This window comes from Rutidosis leptorrhynchoides, chromosome 9 (genome assembly GCF_046630445.1).
Source record: "Rutidosis leptorrhynchoides isolate AG116_Rl617_1_P2 chromosome 9, CSIRO_AGI_Rlap_v1, whole genome shotgun sequence".
In the NCBI taxonomy this organism is placed as follows: Eukaryota; Viridiplantae; Streptophyta; class Magnoliopsida; order Asterales; family Asteraceae; genus Rutidosis; species Rutidosis leptorrhynchoides.
Genome location: NC_092341.1, coordinates 15,356,157 through 15,367,101, shown reverse-complemented (window position 1 = coordinate 15,367,101; position 10,945 = coordinate 15,356,157). Strand labels below are relative to the sequence as shown.

Below are 10,945 nucleotides of genomic sequence, written 5' to 3'. Positions count from 1 at the left end.
ATGATGATATTTAATGACCATCTTCAACTATGATAACACGAATAAATGATTAAGATTGAGTTAGAGATTTAAAAAAAATAATAAGAAAAGAAAAATAGGATCTAGAAAAATAGTAATTTTTTAGACAAATATACATCACTAGTTGTATTTCAACTCAAGAAGCCATGTTAAGTTACGCAATCTTAAACCCATCTGTGCAGGTTTAATTCTCATATTGTTTCAACTGTTCCTGTAGCATATCCTCAAGCCATGCCATTATAAACTACAACACGAGATATACTATATGACACAATATTTATTCATGAAATTTGACTTTTGATTAGTTTTCTATAAAAACAATAAAATTGAATGAACATAAAATGGTTTGTGGGATAGTTTGGCCTAGACTAATTGACAAGTTACTATGACATAAATACCAAACATAAATAAACCAAATCCACTAACTTTAATATCCTTGTGTTCCCATGTTCCTCAAAGGTGTCAAAATCTCATCGTGTAATTCAAGAGCTAACCCTGTATGTTGCTTTTACCACTTAACTTTGAAGATGGAAGATCGAAAAGTTGAATAAAGATGAATACTCAACAGATACATATACATATATACCTAACAAAATTACAACACAAATAAAATAAGTTTTTTTATTTTATTTCTAAGACAATAGCTCCACTACACGAAGAAACTAAATTAAAATTTAATTATTAAAAGTAATTTTATTTTTTTTTTGAAAGGCAATGTTAGTGGTTAGCTCACGAAGTTAATTCACGAAAATCCCCCCCCCCCGAGACTCGAACCCTGGTCTCCTCGAACACCATGTTAACATGGTGACCAATGAGGCAAAGCCCCATTGGCTAAAAGTAATTTTATTACCTATATTACAATGTCACAATGACTACTTAATATAAGCCTGAAGTGCAAAAAATAATAACAGAGTTAACTTTAGTATATAAGCTTAAACCCTAAATCTAAATCCTAATCCTAAACCATAAGCCCTAAAATCTAAACCCTAAATCTAACCCAATGCCCTAAACCTAAACTCTAAACCATAAAATCTAAACCCTAAACCTTAAATCTAAATCCTAAACCCTAAACCTTAAATCTAAACATAAAATCCTAAACCCAAACTCTAAACCCCACTCTCTAAATTTAAACCTTAGACACTAAAAACTCTAAACCCTAAACCTTAGAATCTAAACCCTAAATCCTAAAAGTAAAACTTAAACCATAAATCTAAATCCAAAACCCTACACACTAGAATCTAAACCCTAAACCTAACTTAAACCCTAAACCCTAAATCTAAACTCAAAACCCTAAACTCTAAAATATAAATCTTAAACCCTAAACCCTAACATAAACTCTAAACGCTAAATCTAAACCCTAAATCTAAACTCTAAACCCTACACCCTAACCCCTGAACCCTAACCTAAACCCTAAGCCCTAAAATATAAACCCTAAACCTTAGATTCTAACCCCTAAACCCTAAACGTAAACTCTAAACCCACCATTGAATTTTATGAATCATTATGTTTTATATAGTGTTCGTAAAGTTTAAAATAAATCAATTTAGTTGCAGTCGTAGTGTTACATGGCTTATAATCAATGTAGCTATCTATAGTTTAAAACAATATGTAATAAATAAAATTGAAAGACTAACATCGTAAAAAATACCCTAACCTAAACCCTAAACGCTAAATCTAAACCCTAAATCTAAACTCTAAACCCTACACCCTACACCCTAATTCTAAACCCTAACCCCTGAACCCTAACTATCAATCAATTAACTTAACGGTGACGTTTATATTAGTAATATCTTTGGTTTGTTTAAACAAATTTAAGATCACACACATATATTTTCAATTAACTTAATTGTGAAGTTTATATTAGTAATATCTTTGGTTTGTTTAAACAAATTTAAGATCACACACATATATCTTCCGCCCACTATTCCATTAACGATCTAATAAGAAACTAACGTAATAATGGGAAACTTAAGGTGGTTGTTTTGTAACTACACGAACACCTTGAAATAAGCAATCTTGTTAATACTTTTAGGATTTTTTTTTTTTTTTAATTTACTGGAATTACATCTAGCCAATCAATTATTACACCATACTAAGATAATAAATCATGTGACTGCATCATCCTAATACAAAAAGATGATTAATACTTAAAAACTTTTAAATATTTGTCATACATCTTTATTTTCCTAGCTATTATCAGTCGTGCATGATTTAGTATTAATATTGCCTTTACCTGTTTTTACTTTCATCCTCTATCAGCTCCTGGTTTGTTGAACAAACATCTCACTACCTGGCACCTGGCACCTGCATCATAAAACTTTTGTGCATCTAAGTTGAAGGCTCATTTGAAAAGGTTATTGATTCACCCATACAACCACAACCGTCATTAATAACATCATAAGCATACAAACGCGCAAAAAAAACAAAAGGTAGAACATATTAGTTACCTACATAAGGTTTCCGTCAAATAAACGACCGTCAAGATGAACGGAAGCTGGAATCGGACGACGATGAAAATCGAAGTAAAACCCCCAAAACTTTATGTCTGGAATAGTTCAAAACTATAATCAGGATTTGTAGCAACTTTTAATGCCTCTTCAAACATTCTTCCTGACTCCAGAAAATGAGCAACACTATCAAAGAATTCACATATCAGAGTGATATTCGAGAATTCCTTTACGAAGTCCATGATGCTTTCATGTTCCAAAGTAAGCATCTTAATTAGTAAGCATCCTAAAAAGATAATATTCAATAATGTCAAGCTTTTGGAAGGAATAGATTTAGATAATGAACTCTACCTATTATGATGCTCTTTTGGAATTGATGGCAATACACCACTAGCTCGTTTTAAGCCTTCAGGCATAACAAGAGTCTTATACTCGATTAAGGTGAGCAACAAAGTGTATCCAATGACACTAAAACATAAAGAATATATGAGAAGGTTAGAGTAATAAGTGATAAAAGCCGTATATCCAAAAAAGAACACCAAAGCCTACACACTTAAATTCTTTGCTAATGAGATAAACCCTGCTTTGATTAGCTATATATTCTATAAGATACATTGGTCAATCCAAATGAAACATTGTATTTACCTGCATTATAAAGGCAGACAATTACCACCATATGACATTAAAAGTATTTGATGTAGATATTATGACAATATTGACGATAGACTTTACCTCATCACCAACATATTAATCCGGGAGTCCTGAAGAGTTAATCTTAATAAAACAGTCCTCAACCCACAATGTTCATAAAAAACTAAGCAAAAAAAAAAAAAAAAAAACGTATTAATGTCAGACCTACTACAAATGACGATAAATCATTTGGCTATATAAATCTTATTCTTAATTATTCACAAACCTTATTAATGTCATGTTCAAGTACATGACATAAACCTTATTCTTATGTATTGTTTTGTATTTTCTTATGTATTATTTTTAGAGATGACTTATTAATAAGATATCCACAAATCAAGGTTTACTAACTAATATTGTTCGTAATAACATTCAGATCATCTATGGCCCAGATTGATTCTCGGTATAAATGCTTAGTTTAATACAGTATAAACAAAGATTCAAAAGCAGAGAACGTAGAAAAATGTGTGTAAAACAGGCAAAAAGATAAAATTTTACAACCCGTACAAATATCTTATATACATCTCATCTCAAGTCATAAGTCAAATACTACAAGTTTTATATAGTGTACATGAAGTTATCAACAAAAACAAAACTATCACATTATGCAACAAAATAAGGTATTAACTCACTGTATAGCAGAATCTGCAGGTGGTGAACATGTAATCTCATTTGAGTGGCAGAATTATTGGCGGTTGTTGCTGCGGTGACGTGGCGGTCTTGATTAAACGGCGAACTACTACTCGTACTACTACTGGACACAGGTGACAAATCTTGTTAAAGATGGTCCATCATACGTGTTAGTGTCGAAATACCTGTACTGCCCTCTCCTGTATCTTTGGAAACATGTGCTGGTGGACTGCTGTTGCGGGAGAATAGTCTTTCTTTCCAAGTCTTTGTGGCTTTTGTAATCGATTCTTTGTATAAATAACAAAATTCAGTATTATTATCATATTATCCACTTGTTAGTTTAATGAAACATGGATATATAGATACCTTATGACCTGCTTTGTTGCCAAGACCGTTAAGAAACAATTGAGTATTGTTAAATAACAAATATAAATCACAGAGTTTACTTTCATAAATTGAACAAGGAGGATGAAAACTAACCAATTGAATCCGAGATCCGAATCAGCAGGAAGAAAATTACTTTCATAAATTGAACAAGGTGAATGAAAACTAACCAATTGAATCCGCGATCCAAATCAGCAGGAAGAATACCAACACTGATATTGTCGATATGAAATCAAATAATGAATTGAAAAGGGTTATTCGTTGATCGATAACAAATGTAATAAACAAACACAAACCTGTAATCTAATCGATTTAAACCAAAATTGCTTGAGACTGCTGATTAATATAAGATGAGGCGGATATTTTTTTGGGAAAATTTTGAAACCCTAATGAAGGGGAACTGAACGAACTCTGGCGAATGGTTGAATAAGAATATGATGCGTAATAATATTGTACTCCGTATTTTTTTTAGCAAAAGGTTGTAAAGATGGAATTGAAGAAGATCCGAATCCGAATAGTATTTAAGGTCCGCGTATTTTTTTTTTTTTTTTAAGGGTAGTAAGGGTATAATTTTGATTAACAATGATTTATTAACTAATATTTTAAGTGGATGATTAAGGACCATTGGATCAAGGGGTATTATGAAGGAATTTTTTAATCTAACAATAATTAAGGGGGTTTTAAAAACAATTATTAGTTAATCGAGACTTTCTTTTAATGTATATAGTGATAGTATATATATACGGTTAAAAGTGATAGAAAATGCAATAAATATCTATAATTGATAAAAATAATTTTTACAGGTTTATTAATTATTATATAAAATAAAATTGATCAGAAATAATTATTGTAGAATTTATAAATATTTAAAACGAATTATTAGGTAATATTAGAATATATATATCGTATAACATGCAAAAATTAAAAGTAATTGTTATAAATACTTATAATTCATTATGATAATTTTTACAGAAGCTATTAGTCATATAAATATTATTGAATACGAAAAATTAATTAAAATAACATTTTATGTATTTATCCTATATTTAAATAGTTATCGAATTAGTTTAATGAGTAAAACGAATTTAAATTGAATAAAAATATTCACAACAGTAATTTTTACTTAGAACTTATTTATAACAGTAGAGTTATTCATAAAAATATTTATAATAAGTTTTATAATATTATTTATATTAAATTACGAATTAAGTAGTGATTAAACACAAAAACTGAGTGAAATTCATAATAAATATTAAACAGAAATAAAAATAATTCTAAATTTTGTTTCTGACATTATTATAACTGTATAAAGCTACAAAAATTGTAAAAAATAAATAAATAGGTCGATTAGTATTTAATATGAATTTGTTTGTGTTTAATTGTAAACCGAGAAGGAAAAGAAAAATAAATACAAAATAAATACCAAAGTGTATTAAATCTGATAATATAAAATTTTTATATAATCATTAGGATGTATAGGTACTGTAAAAATTATAAAAATTAATTTTAAATTAACTTATATTATTTATTCAATTATAAGCCCAAATTAATGGTTAAATGATAAGAAAATATTAAATAAATAATATATTAATATAAAATTCGAATTTATAATTTTTATAACATATTTACAGAATATAGAACCTAAAAAAATATAGAATTATTTATTTAGGTCAATTTAATAATTATTAACTAATTAACCTCGATTAAAGTGAATTGAATATTTATATATATATATGAAGAAAATGCGAAATAAATATAAAAATGAGCTATATTTATATTTATAAAATTTTACACAGTTTAAAATACTTAAATAAACTTATAAAAATTTTATTTATATTTATTTGGAATTTATTATAATTAAAAATGAATTTAAGGAGATAAATAATAAATATAATGTTTATAATATAAGTTAATAAAAATTAATAATACATTATTAATAAATACTTACGTTTTAAATTATTAAAATACTTTAGTTATTATATAATAATTAAAGTTAATAATAATTCATAATAATAAACATAGTAACACATTAATAGCAAATAATTATAATGTAACTATTAATACTTTTTACTATAAGTATAAATAATACGTCATTAATAAATAAATATAATATAACTTATAATGTAATAGGAAACGTTCCAAAGATAGTAACTTTCAAAAATAGAATTCTTTTAGTAAATCATCACTAGGAATATAGGTTGTTAAAATGCCATGTTATATGCTTAAGTCATATTAAATTCCCCTTAGAGTAATATCGTTAATTGCTATGTTTAGTGAGCTTACTTATTGTGAATAGCACTGTTGAGGGTAACTCCTCTGTCCATTAACCTATGGTTGTGGACACATAATAATGATTTGGGGCCAGAAAGAGCCTTGGGGTTACCGTTTAGTTTCGATATTACAATTCGGCATATATTTTAAAGATTGATATGATGAATGTCAGTCTATTTTATTGAAATCTTGTGGTCTTAACAATTCATGAATAATTATAAAATTATGATATCACTCAACCTTTGTGTTGACTTTTTAAAGCATGTTTTGTCTCAGGTAATTAAGATGCTGATAATGTGGATTGCTAGCTTAACATGGAGTCTGCATATTATCATCATTTATTTTAGTTTCATTTAATACATTGTTATTTCAATGTAAAGACAATATTTACTTCCGCTGCAAATAAAGAAGTTTACTTTTATAAAATGTCTCATATAGAGTCGTTCTCGTTTATGTACAATACTTGTTTTGATATAATTGGTCAAAAATACCCCCGGCCCTATTTGGGGGTGTGACAGACTGGTATCAGAGCAGGTTGAGTATAGAGAACCAGGATTGCATTTTATGTGTACCTTATACAAATAGGTACCTTAGCAATGTAGGACTATACCTCTCCTTAACCTTAGTGCTTTTAATTGACACATTTAGGTGTTATCTGCTTATACTTACACCCTTTATTTCTTTCTTAAAATGTCGAGCCAGTCAGGAAACTCAGTTAACTCTCCTAAGTACTCTCCAGCTACTCCACCACACTCTAATGACTCCGCATACTCTGTTGATTCACCAAAGTATAAGCCAATGAGTACTCCTGAGTGGGAAGTTTAGGAAAGTCTCCCAAACTACGACAGTGACTTCTCAGACTATGAGCCTGAAGAAGAGCCCACTCCTAAGGAGGCATCTCTAAAAAGAAAGCAACCAGAAACTGCTACTGCTGATGAAGTCGGTCCATCAAAAAGGGCTAGCTCACCATTCTGTAATAACATGGAGCATGTGCTGAACAAATGTGATCTCATAAACCTTCAGCGCAGTAATGAAAAGTGTAAGAAAGCTTTACGTCGCCATGTTGCTCGAATTGAAGTGCGTTTAAATAGTTTGGAGAAAGAGAACAATTGACCAAAAGTATGTCTCATTCATTTCAAAAGTAAAGATGTTTCAAGGTTTACAAAGTAGTTCGACAACTAGTTACATAACAAAGTTTAAAGTACAATTGAAACATATGCGACACAATTTAAAAGTAGCCAAAAGACGCTCTACGTATGCATGTAAACTCGACATCCAAGCAAGTATCAAAAGTAATGAGCGGAAGCATGTATCACAAAACGTTCAAGGACCTGAGAAAAACATAGAATCTGTCAACGAAAACGTTGGTGAAATCATAGGTTTAAGTAAGTAAGTACAACTGAACCACAAGATTTGTAACATTAATATAATAGTTAACCATTCCAAAATTTGTTTCACGAGCACCCAATTATCAATGCTTAATATTCCTTCCATAGAACCCCATCACAATAGTGTTAGAACATACACTGTTTCTCGAAAATATATTTCATTCGTAAACGGTAGCGAACCGTCTGAATGAGGGTTTGTCAAACCCATATAGATCCATACAACATAAGTTCTCGCTTACACCCGGCAAGTGTAACTAATGATAATCGAATTGAGTATTTTGTTCTAAACTCGTATGTAGAATGTTTGTTTTCCTGTACTTGTGTTCACTTAGTAAAAAGAAATGTTTATGTTTTCTCATCCCAATTGTAAGTTCAAAAGAGTAAAAGTGGGACTATGATCTCACCTTGAGTGCACGTATGTAAAAGTACTTCAACAAGTAAACGTGTGCAAGAACGAATGCTAGTCTTGACCTAAACAATATAGGTTTGTATCAATATCGGTAAACACGGTCGGTCAAAGTGTTCAATTAGTCCTATGGCTCGTTACAACTCGATTACTATAGCATGTGAGTCAAATTGTCACGTTTCATGCAAGATACAAGTATAAAAGCATGTTAGAACGATTGCACAAATATTTGGTTAAGTTTGATTAAAAGTCAACTTGGGTCGGGTCAAAGTCAACGAAAAAGTCAACACGTTCGGGTCGGGTCTCGAACTATTTTTCTGAGGTTTTTAATCATATATGAGCATGTTAGAACAAGTTACATGTGAATCGGAGGTCCATAGCATGGCAAACATTTTTCGTAAAATGACCAAACCAAACAGAATCTGGTAGTGCATCTGGATGGCGTCCAGATTTGCTGGACGGCGTCCAGATTTGCTGAACGGCGTCCAGCATTGAAGGCCTGGACGGCGTCCAATAATCTGGACGACGTCCAGATCTGTATCCAGACCCTGTTTTGCTACAACAAAGAAATGCACGAACCAAAACTCAAACAATCCCAATTTATGACCCGCAAACAATCAAAACATGTATCTTATATCATCGGGAAGGTATTTTGACGAGGAAAACAACTAAGCACATTTCATCAATCAATCTACCACTTACAACAGCCAAAACCGTATTTAATGCTCATCATTAATGCATTCAAGTTCATAAATGCAATTCAATGATTCGGGCAACCAATTTACACGAATGATATGCCGTTTCGAAGATAATTAAACACGCAATACAACTAAACACTTACCAATAACATCTCATGTCATTCAAAGCATCAAAGGTTCATATCAAGTTCATCAAACCCTAACCCAAATCCACAAAATCAATAATCAAGTTTATGAAGTTTTCTAAAGCAACCTACACATCAAATTGAAGCTAGTGATACTAGGAACACATTTAATACTTGCACTTTATCATAACAACAACATTAAATCATCCATAACTCAAAATCAAACACACACTTTTCATGTTCATGCTTGTTACACTAAAACAACGAGATCGAGCATATAAATCATATATTCATGTTAGACTTGAGCCATAGACACTAATTAACAACTTTATAAGTTAAAAACATCAAGAACACAAAATCTAGTGATTTTAGGAAGTTACCCAAATGTAATGAAATCGGTATGGAAACGAAGAGGAAGTTGCAATGATTCCAAAAATGCAATTTGTTTTGTTACTAGCTTCCTAATCCAAATTTAGATGATGAATTCTTGTTGGTGTTCTTGAGAGAAAAAGGAAGTAGTAAAAGTGAAAGGGAAGAAATGAATGGATGAGAGTGAAGTGTTGACCCTTTGACCTAGTCAAAGGTTTGGTCATTTGGCAAGTTTGGTCCCTCTAGTTTCATTCGGGTGCGTGAATTACCTAAACGAGATAATTAAAAACGCGTATCAACGGGAGATGTTATAAATATATAACGGACTTTAAAATGAATAAACGGAATGTAAACGGAAAAAGGCGGGATGTTACATTACCTACTCCTTAAAAGAAATTTCATCCCGAAATTTAAGTAGGCGTAGTAGTCGTTGTTTCTTCCTCGGGATTTTGCGTTTCCGAATTCGCGAATAGATGAGGATACTTCCTTTGTATTTGATCTTGTCTTTCTCAAGTAAACTCGGGTCCCCTTTTGGCGTTCCAACGGACCTTTACAATTGGAATTCGGCTTTGTTTTAACGTTTTTGACGGAGGTGTCCACAATTTCAACCGGTTCCCCACGAAATGAAGCTTGTCATCAATGGTAAGCTCCTCGAGAGGGATGACGATATCAAGTTCGGCAAGGCACTTTTTCAAGTTGGATTCATGAAACTAGGATGAACGGAGCTCAACTAAGGCGGAAGATCGAAACGATAAGCAACGGTTCCAACACGCTCCAAGATTTCGAAAGGACCAATATACCGCATATTTAGCTTCCCGCGTTTCCCGAAACGAATTACACCTTTCCAAGGCGCGACTTTTAACATTACGCGGTCACCGACTTGAAATTCAAGGTCGTTGCGTTGTTTGTCGGTATAGCTCTTTTGACGACTTCGGGCCGTCCTAAGCCTATCTCGGATTTGAACAATCTTCTTGGTTGTTTCATGAATGAGTTCGGGTCCGGTGATTTGTGTGTCACCTACTTTGGCCCAACAAAGAGGTGAACGACATTTTCGGCCATATAAAGCTTCGAATGGTGCGGCGTTAATACTCGCGTGATAATTATTGTTGTAGGAGAATTAGGCGAGAGGCAAGTGCTTATCCCAAGCTTTTCCAAAGTCGACAAGGCAAGCTCGTAGCATGTCTTCCAAGGTTTGAATTATGCGTTCGCTCTGTCCGTCGGTTTGTGGATGATATGCGGTGCTCATGTCTAAACACGTCCCCAACGCTTCTTGTAAGGTACGCCAAAATCTAGAAACAAAACGGCCATCTCGGTCGGAGATAATCGATAAGGGTACACCGTTTTGGGCTACGATTTCTTTAATGTAAAGTTGTGCGAGTTTCTCCATGTTGTCGGTTTCCTTCAATGCTAGGAAGTGCGCGGATTTGGTGAGATGGTCAACAATAACCCAAATAGTATCATAACTGCCAACCGTCTTTGGTAGTTTGGTGATAAAATCCATCGTTATCCTTTCCCACTT

General features: G+C 32.0%; 1 protein-coding gene across 15 annotated transcripts; it reads right to left on the bottom strand.

Moving 5' to 3' along the window:
• Window positions 1-208: 208 nt before the first annotated feature.
• On the bottom strand, window positions 209-4,622 carry LOC139866323 (coatomer subunit beta'-1-like). 15 transcript variants are annotated; one of them, XM_071854520.1, is made up of 8 exons: window positions 4,466-4,622; window positions 4,266-4,381; window positions 3,788-4,072; window positions 3,198-3,279; window positions 2,817-2,933; window positions 2,466-2,711; window positions 2,252-2,322; window positions 209-262 (listed from the first exon to the last, which is right to left on the bottom strand). In XM_071854520.1, exons 3-6 carry the CDS (start codon window positions 3,825-3,827, stop codon window positions 2,558-2,560), a joined length of 393 nt encoding a protein of 130 aa, XP_071710621.1. In that variant the 5' UTR covers window positions 3,828-4,072; window positions 4,266-4,381; window positions 4,466-4,622; the 3' UTR covers window positions 209-262; window positions 2,252-2,322; window positions 2,466-2,557. The 15 variants fall into 15 exon arrangements, 10 of the variants coding, with proteins under 10 accessions (XP_071710621.1, XP_071710626.1, XP_071710619.1 ...); XM_071854525.1 differs by lacking the exon at window positions 209-262 and adding an exon at window positions 297-604 and having other exon boundaries at window positions 2,252-2,335; XM_071854518.1 differs by lacking the exon at window positions 209-262 and adding an exon at window positions 297-604.
• Between the last annotated feature and the right edge of the window lie 6,323 nt (window positions 4,623-10,945).

Bases quoted from the DNA above. Each gene is read 5' to 3' on its own strand.
- LOC139866323 (XM_071854520.1), bottom strand. From the start codon at position 3,827: ATGAGATTACATGTTCACCACCTGCAGATTCTGCTATACA. The intron at 3,280-3,787 runs GTGAGTTAATAC...TTTTTTGCTTAG, and splicing joins CCTGCAGATTCTGCTATACA to TTTTTTATGAACATTGTGGG. The intron at 2,712-2,816 runs GTAGAGTTCATT...GGAACATGAAAG, and splicing joins CCAAAAGAGCATCATAATAG to CATCATGGACTTCGTAAAGG.